Genomic DNA, 20,512 nt, shown 5'->3' with positions numbered 1-20,512 from the left:
TGTTTAGTATAGCGAACCACCGTTCTGTGTTACTTGTAACTTAGAGACAAGTACCTATTATAACATACGACCTGTTAAACATATCGCCCAGTAATTCATATAGGGGGCCTGATTGATTTTCTCCACATGTTTAAAACACACCTTGTAACACCGAATATGTGTTTGTTTACTAACAGTTTCACTTTGCTAACACGCATCGGCAGAATAACCTGCACTTTTATTGTCACTAAAGCTTTATTTTGTCAATTTCACGCTAGTCTAAAAAAAACGACCCAGCAAGGACAGCCTGCACCTTTAATGAAACCACTCCCATATAGCGACATAGAACGCATGCGCTAACTCCGCGGCGTTTCCTAACCCCGATATGCAGACTCTCCATTGAACCGGAGAGTACCCGAGAGAGATCGCAAGCAACTAACGGTGAGCTAAAACTAGACCCACAGAGCCAAAGCGTAAGCGGCAGCGCGACCCCTTTGTTAACCGCCAGTTAACTTCATTGCATATGCCCCTAATCAGCGTTAAAGTTTAAAGACGCGCGCATGAACACATGTAACCAGCTATGTTATAACCGAAGCCTCTAAACAGCAGGATAGCAATGTTTTAAGGACAGGCGCTTGAGTATACTAAGTTAAGCATGTTTATCACGTACTTTTGAGAGAGCACAAGTAGTGTTTATTAGTGACTTAAATTTGGTTCAATCACATAAGGTTACAATGTACATATTTCGTTTGTTTATAGATGTTCCCTGAAGAAGGTGACTCATTTCACCGAAATGCATAGGAACTAAACAACATTGTTGCTACTTGCCATTAACCATCAATGTGATGACATTTTGAACCAATTGGAAATACAATTTATGTTGAACAAAACTACCTTTGTTTGGAATTTCATTTGTGAATAAAACTCCAGCTGGATTACACAGCATTAATACTGGTGCCATGGGAGACACACCTATGGGTTCATAGGTGCGCAACCAGTTTGTGCTAGAGACCTTTCTGCCCAGATAGCTCAGTTCCTAAACATCAGATATCAGATATGATAGAAGCACAAGTTGATCTGACATGCCAGACTTCTGTCTCTTTCCGTCAGTGTAAATGTCAAGCCCCCTGCACCCTCCAGTTTCACGCCAATCACACGTCATGCAGCTGCGCGCGCATCCAAGCCTCTGATTTCTGCTGACATTGCAACATTTCTGTTTTAGTGCCACCCACATGTGACACCTACCTGTGACGTTTCTAGAGCACACCTCCAGTTACGCCTAGTCCACGCCTTCTGATTACGTACTAGTAACACGTGGATGCTGTTATCTTGTCTACTCTCAGCTGTTACGCCTACTATATTGCTTTCTATGATGTAAATTAAGTATATAAGCTATGTATTGTCAATAAAACATTGCTCTATCCCTTCCTGAACCCTGTGTGGTTGCAGGAACATGATATCCAGTTCCGGAACGATTCCTTTTTAAGGAATAAAACCCCTAAGAACTCTAACACCACGGACTCTGTTTTCTTTCTTTCCGATTGAGTTATTATTGATTAAGTACTTACCTGCATAGAAATTAAGATGGTAAATTAAATATTTACGACATTTTGGCGCCCGAATAGGGACCCCTCCCCCACCTCACGCGCCGGTTGGTGCGTTGCAAGCTCTGTCCCCTGCCATCAGTTAGAAGGAAACTACGCGTACCGGCAGGATTTCCTGTATCTCCCTCTGGCCCACGGAGGTGACGAAGATTGCGATCAGTACCCAGACGAGGCGGTGAGGAGTGCGGAGGATCCCGACCAGAGCCTAGCCGAAAGAAGCAAGGTCCGAGGTGTCAAGAGGCCCACCAGTTTTCCGAAGTATCCACGTGTCGAGTCGAGTCGAGTCCGGTCCAGTCCAGTCCAGTCCAGTCCAGTCCAGTCGAGTTTTCCGAGGCCTTCTGTTTTCCGTGCTTCCCGGTGAGTACCATTGCTGGGACGTATCTAGACGGGTTTGGGTACACAAGTCCGGTCTGCACTGTTTTAGGCAGTGTATCTGTACTGTTTAGCAGTACATCCGATGATTCAAGTTCTTGCACTGTTTTCAGCAGTGTATCTGTGCTGTTTAGCAGTACATCCGATATAGGGGGTAGTCATATATGTCGCCAATGTCTTTCTATGTGATTAATGTCGTGGTATGAGTGTGACTGTTTTTTAATGTGCATTATTGTGTTCTTGTATAACTAGCTGTATCTAGTATTAAGTAGCACGGATTGAGCGTTCAGTACTAAGTAAACAGGATGCCGTTTTTCAACAAGTTAAAGCAGATAGGAACTAGGAAAGGGATACTAGAGGAAGAAATTCCTATCCCCCCTAGGGACACTCCTGGAAACTTTATGTACCACAAGCATGGCATAGATGCCATAGTGTATCTAGATTTATGGGCCGATTATACTAAGCATCTAGACGAGAGACACAGATGGCCAGTTACTGGAACATGGGATGCAGAGTGCATCATGAAGGCAGAAATAGAAGACGAAGAGAACAAACGTGTCCCAGGGGTAGGCCTTGGGGAGAAAACTAAAGCATTACCAGGTCTGATAGTACAGGTTCTGCCAAGATTATTGACAACTAGAAAGGAAGACTGGGATGCAATATCAGCCTGTAAACAGAAACCCGACGAAGATACTAGTGACTTCTATTCAAGATTCGAGAAATGTTTCATTATTAATAGTGGTCTTAAACCAAGTAGCGAGTCGTACCCGCATCTTTTTGTATCAAAGTTAGTCGAGAATTCCCTGTTAGCAGTTAAAAACCGTGTATACAAGGTCGAGAGTACATGGCAAGCCAATACGCCATCACAGATGTTACAAATGTTACAATATCATCAGAACAGAATTAGAGAAGAACAGGATCAGGAACAGAAACGTATGAAGGACACGAAAATGAAAATGCTAGTAGCCCAATCGGTCCCAACCGACGGCCACAGAAAGGGTACGACCCAGACAGGTCACACCGCAGCTCCCGTTAAAGGGACATGCAACTATTACAAGCAGCCAGGTCACTACGTACACGAATGCCCAGTTCTGAAACATAACATAGCAACAGGTAAAACTAAAGAAAGACCGCATCCGCCTAGACAAGACCATAACCAGCATCAGTCTCCACAGAATATACAGCCCATGCAGAATGCACAGCCTACGCATGCTTCATCACCTACAGCACAGACAGTAGCGGTATCACAGCCGCAGCCCATTGCCGCAACTCAGCAAGTTTCACAACAGATGTACCAGTATGCCCAATCCGCTTACCCCGATTATCCCCGATATACATGAAACAGCCTAGAGAGGGAGGGTGGCTTGCCTCTTATTGAGATTCCTGTAGATCAAGAGGGTCCTTATGTACATAGTCAAGTATTGGGAAAAGACAGAAAGTTTTTAATTGACACAGGGGCAAGTCGCACCACAATCAGTCATGATGAAGTTCCAGGGGCACCCCTCTCAGGCTCACAAAATGTTTCCCTTGGTTTTTCAGGACAGCCCATTGTAAATGAGGTATCAGAACCAGTTCCCCTGGCTGTGGGTCCATTATCACGGGTTACAGACTTGTTACTTACGAAATCATGTCCAGAAAATCTGTTAGGAATTAAGACATTGAAGGCTCTAGGAGCTATAATATGCTGTTCTCCGGAGGGAGTCAGACTCTTTCTGCGGGATTTCAAGGGTCATTATATGTTACGTGAGTTTGATGTCAGATTGAAAAATGTACCAGATCACCTGTGGGCAAAAGGCCCAACTGATGTAGGTTGTATGCACATTACCCCATACCGTGTTACACTCAAACAAGGTGTAGTTTTGCCCAGAATCAGACAATACAAGTTACCACCCGATGCTGTAGTGGCTTTACTGGAAATCATTGAAGAGCTCATTACCCAGGGAGTGGTCGTAGAGACCGACTCCAATATCTGTAATTCACCCATCATTCCGATTCTTAAACGTACTGATCCCAATGCACCGCCAGTATATCGGCTGGTGATTGATCTAAGAGAACTGAATAAATGCATTATTCCACAGTACCCTGTGGTTCCCGACATCTCATCCTTATTGACTGCTATTGATTCAGAAGCGACGTTCTTTACTGTAATTGACCTCAAGAACGCCTTCTTCAGTGTACCTATTGATCCAGAGAGCCAATATCTCTTCGGATTCAGTTTAAATGGACGAAGTTTCAAATTTTCACGCGCACCTCAAGGATTCACAGAAAGCCCCAGCATCTATAGCCAAGCACTGAAAAGACAACTTGATTGTATCACAATGCCAGTTAACACCGCTTTACTGCAATACGTCGATGATCTGCTGATCACCGCACGAAGTGAGCCCGAATGTGAACAAGCATCACTGACACTTTTACATTTTCTGGCCGACAAGGGACACAAGGTGTCTCCTTCGAAGCTACAATTCTGTGTTCAGCAAGTTGTGTACTTGGGTCACTTGCTGTCCAAAGTGGGGAGACAGCTCACTCCCGATCGCATTCAGTTAATTGTAAATATGCCACAACCCCAGACACAAAAGGAAGTGCGGGCCTTCATAGGCCTCACCTCGTACTGCAGACAATGGATTCCTCAGTATGCATTTCTAGCCAAACCACTCATTCAGTTAACAACACAGGAGGCAGCGACTTCGACTGTCCTTCCCTGGACTCAGGAACATACACAAGCCTTTGAGGAATTAAAGAAAGCATTATGCCAAGCACCAGTTCTAGCGACACCATGTTACAGCAAACCTTTTACACTTTTTGTTACAGAACGTGAGGGTACAGCACTGTCTGTCCTCACTCAAGACCAAGCAGGTTCATATAAGCCTTGCGCTTATTTTTCAAGCACATTGGATTCAGTAGCCCAGGCACCCCCGGCGTGCTTAAAGTCAGTAGCAGCAACAGCATTAGCAATCAGACAGAGCGATTCAATTGTTTTAGGACATCCATTAACAGTTCAAGTTCCACATTCTGTAGAGGTTCTTTTAAACAGAACCCAGACTCAACACTTGACTATAGCACAACTGACAGGTTATGAATTGACACTATTCCAGCCACACAGAAATCAGACGCTGTAGCATTCTGAACCCCGCAACACTGTTACCTACAATTATGACAGATCCAACACCGCATGATTGCATAGAGATCATTGATACAGTAACAAAACCTCGACGAGACCTAACAGATGTTCCACTGACAAATCCAGACCTGACACTTTATGTGGACGGTTCATGCATGAGAACAAGTACAGGAGAATTAGTGGCCGCGTATGCAGTGACCACTGAAACTGAAGTTAAAGAAACACACCGTATTGACACATTGTCTGCTCAAGCGGCGGAGCTCATCGCTCTGACCCGAGCTTGTATTCTAGCCAAGAACAGAAATGTTAACATATACACTGATTCCCGCTATGCGTTCGGAGTCGTACACGACTTCGGCATGTTATGGCAAGAAAGAGGTTTCTTGACCTCTCATGGTGCCAAGATCCAACACGGTCCCCTCATTCAAGCATTATTAGAGGCAATACATTTGCCCTCGGGCATATCAGTCATGAAGTGTAAAGCACATACTAAGGTTACAGATTCTGTTTCCCAGGGTAACGACCTGGCAGACCAGACAGCAAAACATACAGCATTGACTCATACCCAGACTACTGATGTGACAAAGACAATAGTACCAACTCAGTGTATGTCAGTCAGGGATCCCACCCTAGACGTAATCGATATTCAGACACATGCCACTTCAGATGAAATAAAGAAATGGACTGAACTAGGAGGGATCCAGACAGATCAAGGATGGGTCACAAAGGGAAAACCTACATGGTTCCTCCCCGACTCCATGGTTCAAATCATGATAAATGCAGCACATAGTCCTGCACATCTAGGAGAAAAAGCTATGTTAGACAGTTTACAGAATCTCTGGTACAACAAACACTTACGAGCGGCAGCAAAACAGAAAGTGCGTACTTGCATGATCTGTTGTCAGTTCAATCCAGGTAAAAGCGTCCCTGTAGAGCAAGGTGGATTTCATCCTCCCGATCACCCTTTTGAAGTCCTCCAGATGGATTATATCCAGATGGACCGTTGTCGAGGATTCAAATATGTCCTCGTAGTTGTTTGTGCACTCTCTCGTTGGACCGAAGCATACCCAGTCTCAGATTACACTGCCCCGACCACTGCCAAGCAGCTGGTTCGAGAATTCTTCCCACGATACGGCCTGCCTCGTGTCGTGTACTCAGATAACGGACAGCCGTTCTCATCCGAACTCATGAAGCATGTCTCCCTTTTGCTAGGATATCAGTGGAAATTCCATTGTGTCCGACATCCCGAAGCCGCAGGCCTTGTAGAGAGGCATAACCAGACACTTAAGATCCGCCTTGCCAAAATATGCCAGGAGAAAGGGGTCGACTGGATAGTCGCCCTGCCAGTTGCACTGTTCTATATGAGAATGGTTGCACATTCGAGATCAGGACTATCCCCGTACGAAGTGGTCTTTGGCAGACCACCGAATATGTGGGGGACGCCCATTCCTAAGAAAATTACCGATGTTGATTGTAACATGTTGACAGATTACCTTGCCTCCTTGATGTCTGCACTCCAATCATGTCGTTCACAGGTTGCCGCAGCATTTCCTGACAACACTGATGTAAAGCCGCATGATGTCCGTCCTGGCGACATGGTCCTAGTGAGGAATTTTGACAGGAAAAGCCCGCTGGAGCCCCGCTGGAAAGCGCCGAAGACCGTCCTTCTTACTACGAGGACCGCAGTGAAGTTGGAGGGCAGAAAGGGGTGGGTCCACACGAGTCATATTAAACTATGCAACGAACTGAAACCAGACCTTGACTCGCCCACCCCCACCAAAGACTGTATTAAACCTAGTGACTTTAAAATACCTGAACGAGAGAAAACTCCCCAAGAAGAGTATCGACTAAAGCTTCGATCTAGCAAGTCAGACAGTTTAATTGTTTAAGTCCTCCCCTAGGTGAATCGGTTAAATAGTTTCTGACATGTATCCCCTAGATCGAGATAGAAAGAGAGAGAGACAATTCAAGAAACGTACATACTGCAAATCACTGCGTAGTCACTGTATAGTGACATTATTAATTATGTTTTTTCTAAGTATTCTGATTATTGTTGCAAGTATACTTCTTCCAATCTATTGCCCTATTTTCAAGCGTGAACAATCTGCTTACAATGTTTCTGCTGAACATTCTTTTAGTGAGTTACCTCCACATGAACTTTCTTACAGACTTGCGCTGCGCAACAACACATTCATTAGTATGTTACATCACTCCCATCAGACTAATAACGCTACAAACTGCTGGATATGTGGCCGACTCCCTCCCTACCAGAATTACAAGGGAGCTCTGCCCCTCTTCCCGTACCCGTTCACTCACAACGGCTCCTGTGGTGCATGGTTTAAAATAATTAATTCCTTAGATCCTGATATTGCTGTTCTCGACGGGAGCTGGGTTTGGGGAAACCTGAACTTAGTCCTGCTCGACGTCTGTTACCCTGATAAGGAGGGACTCCCCATTAGAATAGGAACTGATCTAGAAAATGAAGTATATGGATTAAGTAATTACACAATTAACCTTATGATTCTTACTGTTGAATCCGAAGCTGCACCAGCTCTGCCCGCTATGTCAGTATTACCAGTCACTGGTGAATTATGTGTCAGGAAGAAAGGTTCAGTACACTTAGGTCATAGTAAATGTACTACTGTGGTCGAATTCAGTGATCATGGTAAATCATCCTTTAAAGCTACCCGTCATTCTTATTTTGTTTGTGGTCATACCGCATACATACGTCTGCCTCCGGATTGGGATGGTACCTGTTATATTGCATTCCTTCTGCCACCTGTTTTTCTAGCCCCCCCTGATTATCACAGAAACACAAATCTAGTAAAGAATAGACTCCGAAGAGACCTCCCGCTTGTCGACTATACAGAAACGGCATGGGAACAATACACCGATTTTAATAAAGGATTCTTTTTCTTTTTAGGCCCCGTCCAAAACAGTAAATTAATACGTAGATTAACTAGAACCCTTGAAGCAGTAGTACATGAAACTGCCTCCGCCTTAGGTAACCTAACAGAGGAGCAATCTGCCATGCGGGTTGTTGTCCTTCAGAATCGTCTTGTTATTGACGTCATCTTGGCAGATAGAGGTGGAGCTTGTAAGGTCATCGGGTCAAGTTGCTGTGTTTTCATTCCAGAAAACGCGCCATCTGTATACAAAGCTATTACACGTCTTCACAAAATTGCAAGTTTAATACATCAGAATCCAGGCACCTGGACTTGGTCCGGTTGGTTCTGGACAACGTTGTCCGCTTGGGGATGGAAGATCCTATCCTTCCTAGGCGTTGGCCTTGTCATAGTATTCAGCTGCTGCCTGTGCCTACAGTGTGGGCCGGCGATATGTGGACTGTGTGCCACATCGTGTATTGAACATTCCAGTTTTCTCTCAAACAGACAACGGAAGAGAGACGAGCAAATGATGTTACAAGAACAAACTGATCAATTCATGAGGATCGATATATCGTGAAGGGTCCGTAGGGAACAAGGAGGGAATGAGGAAATATACATTTTTGGTCAAGTTATGTTCCCTATTGTGTACCCCACCGTCTCCATGTACGAGTTAAAGTGCATGTAACTTCCCTCCTGTGCCAGCTATGAAGACGCAAATACATTTGCGTCCAACGTTAACATGTCCTCTTTCAGACCCACCCTGAATGGGTTGGATAGTCCGTTCCTAAGTATGCTATGCCAACGTCTTTTTGTAGTGTACTCTACATGTTTTTCAGCTCTGGCAAAGTAGGCCCTGAATCTCTGCCATCGAGCCTTTTTCTTCCTTCTGACTCTGAAAGCCTCAGCCCAGGCTGCCCAGGTTGCCCCCGTACCTGTGAACTCTGCCTTACTTCCAGCGCGGCCCGCCACGCTTAGCTCAGCCTGCTGCCTGCCAAGACTGACTACAACCTTCGAGTTATCTGTTCCGCTCCTCGAAGATACATTCCTGCCTTCTAGTTTCAGTAAACATTCCCCAGCTGCAGAGCCGAAGGGCCGGCCTGTCTCCGTACAAGTAATTCATAGCCTCTGTTACCATGCTCCCATGGAAGGCCCATGCCCCCACGCTTCTCATGCAGACACTCAGGCGCTTATACACGCACTCACAGTCAGTATAGAATAGCTTCTGCCCTAGAGACCTTTCTGCCCAGATAGATCAGTTCCTAAACATCAGATATCAGATATGATAGAAGCACAAGTTGATCTGACATGCCAGACTTCTGTCTCTTTCCGTCAGTGTAAATGTCAAGCCCCCTGCACCCTCCAGTTTCACGCCAATCACACGTCATGCAGCTGCGCGCGCATCCAAGCCTCTGATTTCTGCTGACATTGCAACATTTCTGTTTTAGTGCCACCCACATGTGACACCTACCTGTGACGTTTCTAGAGCACACCTCCAGTTACGCCTAGTCCACGCCTTCTGATTACGTACTAGTAACACGTGGATGCTGTTATCTTGTCTACTCTCAGCTGTTACGCCTACTATATTGCTTTCTATGATGTAAATTAAGTATATAAGCTATGTATTGTCAATAAAACATTGCTCTATCCCTTCCTGAACCCTGTGTGGTTGCAGGAACATGATATTCAGTTCCGGAACGATTCCTTTTTAAGGAATAAAACCCCAAAGAACTCTAACACCACGGACTCTGTTTTCTTTCTTTCCGATTGAGTTATTATTGATTAAGTACTTACCTGCATAGAAATTAAGATGGTAAATTAAATATTTACGACATTTTGGTGAAATCCTCTGATAATGACCACCCAACATTGATAGACAGCTCTAATAGAGTAATAAGTGATGTCTATGTCGCTCATCGGCGAGTCAGCTCAATGATACTGTGGGCCACTGGTGCAGGTATTAACCACCATTTGACCTCTTCAAATAGGAATGGGGCATAGGATGGACCCTTCATGGAATGGACGGCGTCTCTTGTTTTGACTATCTGCCACTACCCATATGATGCAAATGCAGCTCCGAGAACATCTCTATCTGAGATAAAAGACACAAGTTCCACGAAAATCCTGTTGCATCAAGGAGCAGATGAGTCCAGCCTGACTCGATAGCCTGCAGAACCCTGAAAGCCTGGAAAGAGAAATTCCCACGTGCAAGAGTCAGGTTGTGAAGTAGGTCAAATTCCCAAAGCAAGAAAACAGTTACTTCCTGTAACTACAGCACTCAAACACAGATATATTGTATAAACTGATAGGTCAGTTTGTGGTACTGAGGGAAGACGGTAAAGCTTGATGTAGATTTCATCAACATCTAGACTCACAATGGGCTTGTGCGGTTGCATCTGCACTATCTGTGAGTGTGCTTGCTCCTACACATAATGCAAAAAGAATAATACTGTCTTAGTAGGTGTGACTTTCTAGATGATAAATTAAATATAATAGGAGGGCAAAGTTGAGGTGAAGCATTAAAGAACAGCTACATTTCCAGTATGAGGATTAGCCAATAGGTTTTGGACCGTTCGCTAATCCGACAGAGGGACTTCAGAGATCCACAACACTTTAGCAAACATTTAGGAGGTCACAATATTTTGATCGGATATCTTGTTGATAGGAATAGATGTAAACATGAGCATGGGATTAAAGTGTGGTGGTGAGGGACAGGAGGTGCAGAATATCATCAACTTATATGCTTTCTTAGAGATGACAGTAGTGAACGTAAAGGTGGTAGATTGGTCAGTGGTGTGGTAAGGAGTCTGATGGGGCTTCAGTGCCAGGCAGCAAAACATACATCCCTATCTGAATGTACAAGATCTTACTTTCATGCAATTACGGGCCTACTTTTTTGGTGGTGGTCAGCCAGTTTGAAATTTGCTCCATACACATGAACCTTAGTGTCCTGGTCTTATCTGGCTGGTTTAGTGCAGATCATTTAAAAGTTTGTGAGAGCATGCATCATGTTAAGCAGACTTCATGAACCTTACCCATGTGTTGCGGTAGAAAAGATACAGTGTCTTGCAAACTGAAATCACCATCCAATTTCTAAAATTCCAAAAATAAAATAATATATATTGTCAACATGCAATGTGTAGTCTTTCTAAACGTAACAAATTGAGCAGCAGTGTTAACGTATCAATACCTCAGACTCTGGGTAATATGCGTCATCCCTTGCCTGTATATTCTCCAAGCCCTGATCTCCTTCTGGATCAACATTGGCATCTTCACTCAACATTTCATCTGCTTTCTCAATTATGTCTCTAACCTGCTCCACAAACGAATCTCTCTCAGAAGCAAGTATAAATTCGTTTTGCACCTGGGGATAAAAGTTAAGTATACGTCAAATAAATAGCAATTTGTAAATGCAATGCAGAGCTCAACCGTAAGTAAAATAGTTTTGATCAACCCCTCTCTACAAAGATAGCAAAGCTAATGTATTTTGAAAAGCAATAAAACGTGTAAGAAGATTTATATTTTCAATGAGTAAAATCAGCAAGGCAACCCATTTAAGGGGTATGGGGAAAATTTCCTCCAAGAAACCAAAGCATATGGAATATTACCTTTAATTAGATGAGGACTCATTACATTGCGGGGTTACCTGGAAGTATTCACTTCATAGGTATTGTTCAGTGTTTTACTTGGCTGGTAAGTACTGTTTTAAAGGACCTAACCGTAACTCCATGTGTATGTCTATATATGTATATAACTTACATATATATATACCTACATATAACTATAAAGATTACATTTATATGCACATTGTTAAGCTATATTTGTAGATCATTTTTTTAAAGTTTTATTTGGGAAGGTGATTTACAATAAAACACAATACTCTAATCTACTTTTAGTATAAATACAGTCCGATACCCACATAATTTTTTAGTTGTTGTAATACTTTATTTCGATAAAAATATATCATAAAAGTACAGACATAAAATCACATTAAACAATTACCAAGTATTACTACAATCCATAAAAAATAAAAACCATCGTTACAGGCAATTAAAGATGTGGAGAAAAGTCTACAGAGGTTTATTTAAAAAAGGATACATTCTTAAATATGAATCTGGTCAGACGTTAAAAGCAGCCTAGATCGTATAAACCAAGCACTGGCCAAATACTTAGCTATCCCTCAAACTATGTACATTGAAGTAGTGTTGGTTAGAATAATGCCCAGAGCTGATCTGTGGTCCCTAACGCCCATCTCCCTACACATAGGTTTCAGCCATTTTGCCCTGACATGTTTATAGGCATTACAAGCAAACAAGAAATGGCCAAGGGATTCTTCCGGACATGGGCAACCTGGACAATTTAGATCATGAACCCCCCTGACCTTCCACACATTTTTTTACAGGGAGGGTGCCGTATCTTAATTTCAAGAACAGGGTTCTATCTCTGGGGGTCTGGATAAAGTCCAGAAATGGTTCCAACTTTCTACTGGATTTATGATCAAGGAAGTTGTTCGTCAGAGGTCCCCAGCATGAAATGATGAGAACTTTGCCCTCAGCCCATTCCCAATATAATTTTTTAACAATTTGTTTAGTGGGAGGGGACTGCAAGGCCCAAGACTCAGCCAGACCTATAGATTCCACCAGCTTTTTTAAATTGTTAAGCCACCTTATTTTGCCGGATGCATTCAAAGTGATTAATTCGTCCAGCACTAAGGCATAATTTGCTAATTCAGGGGTCCGTCTAAGTCGCACCCAGAATAGCACAGGGCGTAGTTGAACTATTTCTGGAATTGGTCTTTTGCCCATATCATAAAATAGTGGTTTCAAGGGGGTTGAGGGAGGAAGGGAGACTAGGTCTCTCAAGAACTTATTCTCTGCAATAGCCAGCGCCTTGCTATTCTCCGCGACCCATAGTTCAGAGCCATAAACTGCAGAAGCTAAAGCTTTCCCCTCATAAACTGCCAAGGCGGGGGCTACTGGTCTACTGATGGAAAGACGCTGGTTCTTTAAATTGGCTCCGGAGAACCTTTTTAGATTTAGGACCATTTTGGATATATGGGAGTCCCATCGCATATTATTACAAAGCCTGACCCCAAGGTAATCGAATTCATCCACCACTTCTAGGGGGGTCCCATTCAGGGAGAGATGGGCTTTCTTCAAATTCCTTTTAGCAGATAGTACCATCAGTTTCGTTTTCGTAGTGTTGACCGTTAGCCCACAATCTTTACAAAAGATACTAAAACGGTCAAGCAATTTTTGAAGACCCTTAGGGGTTTTGGACATCAGGAGGGTATCGTCCGCAAAGAGGAGTGCGGGGGTTTTCTCTCCGGCTAAGACAGGGGCATCCGCAGGGTCCTCCCGTAGGTGGTCCACCACCCCATTTATGAAAAGGGAGAACAGTGTCGGCGCCATCACACAACCCTGCTGCACCCCTCTATTGACTGGTACCCTCTATGTCAATTGGCCTTGGCTCCCCCACCGAATCCTTGCATAGTTGTCTTCATGGAGCTTGATGATATATTGCAACAGATAAACAGGGAAGCCCATACCTAATAAAACCTCCCAAAGTTTGGCACGGGGATGACATCAAATGCTGTTTTCAAGTCTATGAAAGCCAGATACAAGCTTCCCTTGTAGATAGACACTGTCTTCCAATAGACTGCACAGAACCGGAATACCTGGTCCATAACGCCAACATTTCGTCTGAACCCCGCCTGAAAGTGGGTCAGAATGCCATCATCTATTAGCCACGTCTCAATTCGGTTTAAGATGACCCTGCCAACGACCTTTTGAATGGGGTCAATTAAACTTATTGGTCTGTAGTTGGCAGGGTCATCTCTATCACCTTTCTTGTACATGGTGATGACCTCCGCGCCCTTCCAGGATTCGGGGACTGGATGGCCGTGCTGGATTAAGTTCATTAGACAGGCTATAAGATCTGCCCATATTGTGGGGTCATGCAGTAGTAAATCCCCCGGGAGGCCATCTGGGCCGGCTGCCTTCCCTGGTATTATTTTCAAGATCGCGTCATAAACCTCCCGTGAAGAGAAGGACTCTTCCTTACATCCTATCTCCAAACCAGGTATGCTTAGTATTTCCTTTACTGAGGATATTGAATGATCTTGCAGACTGTCCTCGCAGTATAATTTTAAAAAATGAGAGTGCCATTGATGTTCGTTTATATGATTTGGGGTCGGGTCAGCCCCCCTTCTATCAAGGACATTGATCAATTTCCAGAACTCAATAGCGTTTTTTCCTCCAAGCTGCATCCTTAAGCTGTTGCCAGTGCTTCTCCTCCCAATCCTTTTTAGCTAAGGAAATGCTTTTATGATACTCTTTTCTTGCTAGTCTCACTGCGACGGGGTCCTTATTTCTTATGGCTTGCGTTATGGCCCTCCTCGTAACTCTGCAGCTTGTCGTGTACCAAGGATTGCCCGTAGGGGGGTTTGGTTTCGGTTTGGGGTTCCCCTGTGGTTTCTTCATGAAAAACTCTCCTATTTTGTCTGTTAGCTTCTTATACGAAGCTTGTAGGTCCGAAGCAGGAGCATGAGGCGCTGCCTGAGCAACAGCTGCAAGGCTATGGGTTTCCGCTAGAACTATCTCTTTTATACTATTAAGTTTCCCCTCTTCACACTTGACCATGTTCCATTTTAGCTTCCGATTACAATTCGAGGGCAAGACCTCTTTTGTAATCATCATGGGACCACCACTCTTGCCAGTCCTATTTGCCCAATAGATTTCCATACATAATGGATTGTGATCACTATCTGAGGATTGCCTAACCTCCATATCTACTAAATCAATCCAAGATTGAGTATCCAGGAGGATGTAATCAATTCTAGAAGGGCAACCTATCCTATTGTAGGTCATTGCCACGTCCCGGTCTGAGATGGTTCGCCCATTTAGGGCCCGTAGATTATGTTCGAGAGCTAGAGCATTCAACTGGATAGCTCTGGCTGTCCATTTCTTGATGGGGGGGATGGTTAAGGCAGGTATTATCTGCCTCCAGTCCTCTGAGCTGAATCCTAGTTTCTCTTCATCATCCAGAGGTTCGAATGTGCAATTAAAATCCCCTCCCACTAGTATTTTAGATGTAGTTAACCCACATAATTGAAACCATTCATTATCCAATACCCTTCATCATCATCAAAAACATACTTAATCCTTAAAAAAAGAATCTCTACAAACCATCTCCCGATCCCTCCAACTCAACCCCAAAAGTAAAGTGACCATGCAACATCTGCTACAGAAAGGGCCTCACCTACACACTTGCTTCTAAACCGGACACTCTGCTCTCCTTACCCAGACCTAGAAACGTTTATCCAGGGATAGCGGAGATCCTCCTCCCTGTGGGACCACAACTCCCAACAGCCTCCGCTACTAAGCGTAGTCCTGCTGCCATTCGCCCGCTTTTTCCACGGAATGCAACCCATATTACTGGGCGCCTCCTCCCACATCACAGGACGCGCACGGACAGCACCCAGACTAAAAGCATGCCAGTCCTGCGCTCGTTAGAGCCCGAAGGAGGCTGGGCTGGGCCACCCCTCTTTCCCCTCAGTCTTCAGTAAGTCACCTTCGCCGCCTCGCTCCTCCTGTTGCGCCTGTGCCTAGCTCCTCCCCTCAGCCTACCTGCAGCTTGCACCCATCTCCAGGCAGCCTGTCCTACTAAGCGCACCTTTCTGCGCCTGCCTACCCCTGCCCCCCCAGGCCCTCTGCCACCAGTCTCGCCTCCTGCCCAAAGCTCCACCGCCCCTGCCATTACGACACAGGGAATAAGTCCCCTGCACGCTGCCTCCAGCTCCCCCACCTCTGGTCAAGCACCCCTCGCAGAGGCCGCCGTCACTCTCACACACCCGTCTCCCTAAGGCTTTGAGTTTGCAGTGTGCCCACAGAACAGAAACGCGCAGAGGGTATGCCACACGCATACCTGGACCTCACCCAATGCCAGGACCTCAACCCCCCGCTGACCGCCACTGTTACACTGTGGACAAACTTCGAGCCCTGAACTTCAGAGGCCAGGCCAACAACTGCGCATGTGCCTCCCTCAGGACCACTGAAGGCCATTTAACTGTCTGAATTGCTGCTTCAACTGTGTCCCCAAAGATACCACCCATGTCTCTTCAATCAGCCACACAGCATCTCACACACCCAGCAACAAGGCCAGCGCTGCTACAGTGAGAAAGATCAACAACCTCCTGATCAACCCACGCTTACTCACTCGGGAAACAAGTCACAGAAACGTGAGATACCATCATGACCCACGCCCTGGATGCAGTTTTCATCACAGAAACTTGGCGGAACCCCACATCCGCTCTGGACATCACCACAGCCGCCTCCGAAGGATACAAGATCGCGCACCGGGACCGATCCAACATAAATGGCGGAGGCATCAGCATAATCTACAAAAATAACATTGAATGCTCAACCACCACAGACGACTCCACCCCTTTCATGGAGCACCACCACCTCCTACTCCGAACGAACATCGAAACGACCATCAAAGGCACCTTCACCTACAGACCTCCTGGACCCCACCCTGACTTCTGCAACGCAATCCCTGAATTCATCGCCCCCTTTGCCACATACTCAAATCTGTACATATTCCTAGGATACAAGGTGACTCTTGAGCTGAGGGACTCACCCATGCCCTCTCGTCCTTACTCCAGACAGGCGATACCCCCTCCCTCATCCCTACAACCACACCACCTGACAGGCTTGAGACCTGGTATATGTCCTCCCCAGATCCTGAACAGTCAAACCCTTCCTACCCTCATCTGACCAACCCTGACATACAGGCAACTAGCCCACCTGTCCTTACACATCCTCCAGCCCCTCTTTCCAAGCTGTCAGAATCATTCCAAATTCGCAATGGCCAACCCCCTACCCCGAACCTTAGTGGTACCACCTTAGACCTCTCAGGCTCAACTCGTGTATTCACCCCTCTACCTGATCCCCATACACATCCATACACATGCCTCCTGCCCAAAGCTCCACCGCCCCAGCCATTACGACACAGGGAATAAGTCCCCTGCATGCTGCCTCCAGCTCCCCCCTCCTCTGGTCAAGCACCCCTCGCAGAGGCCGCCGCCACTCCCAGACCCCCGTCTCCTTAAGGCTTTGAGTTTGCAGTGTGCCCACAGAGCAGAAACGCGCAGAGGGTATGCCACACGCATACCTGGACCTCACCCAATGCCAGGACCTCATCCCCCGCTGACCGCCACTGTTACACCGTGGACAAACTTCGAGCCCTGAACTTCAGAGGCCAGGCCAACAACTGCGCATGTGCCTCCCTCAGGACCAATGAAGGCCATTTAACTGTCGGAATTGCTGCTTCAACTGCGTCCCCAAAGATACCACCATGTCTCTTCAATCAGCCACACAGCATCTCACACACCCAGCAACAAGGCCAACGCTGCTACAGTGAGAAAGATCAACATCCAGTAACCCTCACTCAACCTTTAGACCTAGTGAAGCGCCTTAATGATCTATCTCTCCAGCTGCATCTTCTTACTGCCGAACTGCAGGTCTGGTAAGCTCTGACAATCGAGCATCTTCCCCCGATTAGCTCCCTCCGCTCCCTCAGAAATGTGCCCGTAGGCCCCTCTAGCATGATACCCTGCCCTGTCCATTATCCTCTCCTCCCCACATTTAATACCTTACCTCTCCTTAACACAGTCTCCCGGCCTAGAAGAACAAAGACCGATCTTGCATATAAAGACATCAAGGATTTACTCTGCTTTTACTCCCTTAACATAATCACAAACAAGACTCCTCTCGGTCAAATTCAAACCATTCCCCCTAACCGAACAGAGAACCTCTGGTGCGAAACCAAAGCCGAAAACGAGCAAGTAAAAGGGTCAAATACAGCAACAATTATCAATTTGACCAATATCACACTATCTGAGAAAGAAGAAACCATTCTGAAATTGGGTCTGTCCTATTGTCCCACAATAGATATGGACTATGTGAAAACTCGAGTTGATATTTTTAAGTTCGTTAGGACTTTGAAACTGGAGAAATTTTTTGTGGTAGCACAGAGAAATGAAGACAGGCAACATCATGGCACTACACAGGATCAGATAAGTAATTTAGTGGTTGATGAATTTGATGTTGGAAATGAGAGAGCTGCAGATTGAAGAATGTAATGGCGCTGGTACAACTCAAGGGATGCCAAGTTCATTGGAGCGAGCAGTTGAACTGGCACATGTTGAAGGAATCGACATCAGCAGTGAAGCTTTGACCCAATTCAAACCAATAACTAAATTCACACCTATAACAGCACGGGACTCAGTGGATGTATTTAATGATTTAGTGGTCAATGAAGTAAAAGTGCTCTGCAAAACAATAAATGCAGAGAAAAAAACCTTTCCGCAACAAATGAAGGATTATTATACTCTGGTTGACAAATTAGCTAATATTAACGATTGTATTGTGCGTTATGTGAACAAAGGGGGTAATGTTTTATGGGGTAGACAACAGTATCTCACTGAGGCATATAAGCAGTTGAACAACAGATGCAACTATGTAAGAGTCAAGGATGAAGCAATGACCAAATGTCATCTAGTCTATAATGCATCATTACAGGATTGTTTTAGGTCAGGTTTGATCAGTAGTGAATTGGCTTTTCTAAAGATATGTAATCCCACTACTCCGGTGCTCTATTTAAATTCACAGTCAGTGACAACCCCCCAAGCCGGCCAATCATTTCGGCCACAGGGAGTGCCTCTGAGAGCACTTCAAAATATGTTGATTCTTTTTTATGTCCACTTGTGAGGACGCTCCAGTCATTTATTCAAGATACGGGAGACTTCTTGCAAAACATTTAAGATGTGCCCTGGGAGAGTGGTTTCTTACTATTGACTATTGATGTCACTACTCTCTATACGAGTATTCGACATAAGGATGGTCTTAATGCAACTAAATTCTATCTGGGGGGCCGCCCAGTGAAACTTTGGCAGCATACTCAAATGTTACTAAGCATGATAACAACTTGCTAAGAAAAACATTTTTCTTATTCAATGACAAACTGTTCCAGGAATTATGTGGTACTGTGATGGGCACCTGCTTCGACCCCAGCTATGCAAATTTGCATATGGGCTGGTGGGAGGAGCAGTCTGCAGAAGGAATGGCAAGAAAATGTAATACATTGGAGTAGTTACATAGACTATTTATTCGTAGTGTGAAAAGGGACAGAAGCAAGTGCGAGAGAATTTGTTAAGCAGCTGCAAACCAATGATTTGAACCTGAAAATAACTAGCGTTGTAAGTGCAAATGAGGTTAATTTCTTAGATTTAATAGTATTTGTCTGGGAATGGGAAACTGGAGACTAAACTTTATCGAAAGCACACGGATGGTAATACTATGCTGCATGCGACTAGTTTTCATCCTAATAATTTAGTCAGAATGCATCCCATATGGGCAGTGCCTCAAAGCGATGAGAACTTGCTTGCCTGAAAACTCGTTTTTTAGCCAGGGGTTACTCTCAGACATGTATAGATGAGGCGATTGGGAAGGCCAAATGCAAATCTAGGGAGGAGATACTGTTCAATCCTAGTAAGAAAAAGCAAACACAAGGTACGGAAGATCCTAATCCTTGTAGATTGATTACATCTTACAACATGCAACATGGCAAGCTGAGAAATATAATGCAAAAGCATTGGCACTTGATCTGTAATGACCTCATTCAAGGAAAACTTGTCCCTCGAAGGCCACAGATGACTTTTAGAAAAGTCTGATCTCTTAAGCAGGCTTTGGTTAGCAATATGCTACCTACCATCTGCAACAAAAAAACTCCATCTATGTGGCTTAATCGTAGGGAAGGATTCCTGAAATGCGCCAAAATGCAAGGCGTGCATCCATGGCAAAAACACTTCCACCTACACATTAGGTCTGACCAGGAAGGAACACAAAATCAAGGGATACTTTTCCTGAAAAACAGATTTTGCTGTCCACATACTTCAGTGTCCTTGTGGCCTGAGGTATGTAGGCAGTACAATTCACAAGCGTGTTTTGCAACATTTGAGGGCTATTAAACATGGGAATAGCACCTATCCCGTAGCCCGTCATTTTGAGCAACATAATGGAAAGGACACAAGAGGCCTCTCATATTTTGTTGTTGACGCTTTCCTGACAAGGGTGGGGGGAGGTGATCGAGTTAAAAGACTAAGGAGACTGGAGTCCAACTACATAATTAAACTCAATAACAAAACCCTGGAAGGGCTGAATATGGAGGAAGATCTACACACACATTTGTAAATGATAATAACATGCTTCAAAGCAATCTGTATCCCGTTCTATTTTTAAGCTGTTTTTAATTCACTAGATAGCACAAGTACTCTATACAACAGACCAAGCATATTGAAAAGGGATGTATATATAAATAATGAAATTCATATACACTGAATAAATGAGAGTTGCCCACTAGGGCTCAATTCTTGTTTAGGAACTTCTTGTAAATTTTATGAGATTTTGCGTATATTTACTGGCAAACCCTTTGGCTGTACTTTGCAATGAGCGATAGTCTGTCATCTTGGGATATGGGAGAACAGTTAGACA

At 44.7% G+C, this 20,512-nt stretch overlaps 1 protein-coding gene across 5 annotated transcripts in view; it reads right to left on the bottom strand.

Moving 5' to 3' along the window:
* Positions 1-20,512, bottom strand: part of WNK1 (WNK lysine deficient protein kinase 1) — a 1,566,458-nt gene that overhangs the window by 355,369 nt on the left and 1,190,577 nt on the right. For all 5 annotated transcript variants that reach the window (XM_086952842.1, XM_086952840.1, XM_086952841.1 and 2 more), the window contains 2 exons: positions 11,149-11,322; positions 10,994-11,051 (listed from right to left, as the gene is read on the bottom strand). In XM_086952842.1, coding sequence (XP_086808968.1) covers positions 10,994-11,051; positions 11,149-11,322 — 232 coding nt within the window. The remainder of the gene's footprint in view (positions 1-10,993; positions 11,052-11,148; positions 11,323-20,512) is intronic.

The sequence above is a fragment of the Lissotriton vulgaris genome, chromosome 1_2, assembly GCF_964263255.1.
Source record: "Lissotriton vulgaris chromosome 1_2, aLisVul1.2, whole genome shotgun sequence".
Lineage (NCBI taxonomy): Eukaryota > Metazoa > Chordata > Amphibia > Caudata > Salamandridae > Lissotriton > Lissotriton vulgaris.
Note: the sequence above shows the minus strand (reverse complement) of the source record. Positions and strands in the feature narration are given on the sequence as shown.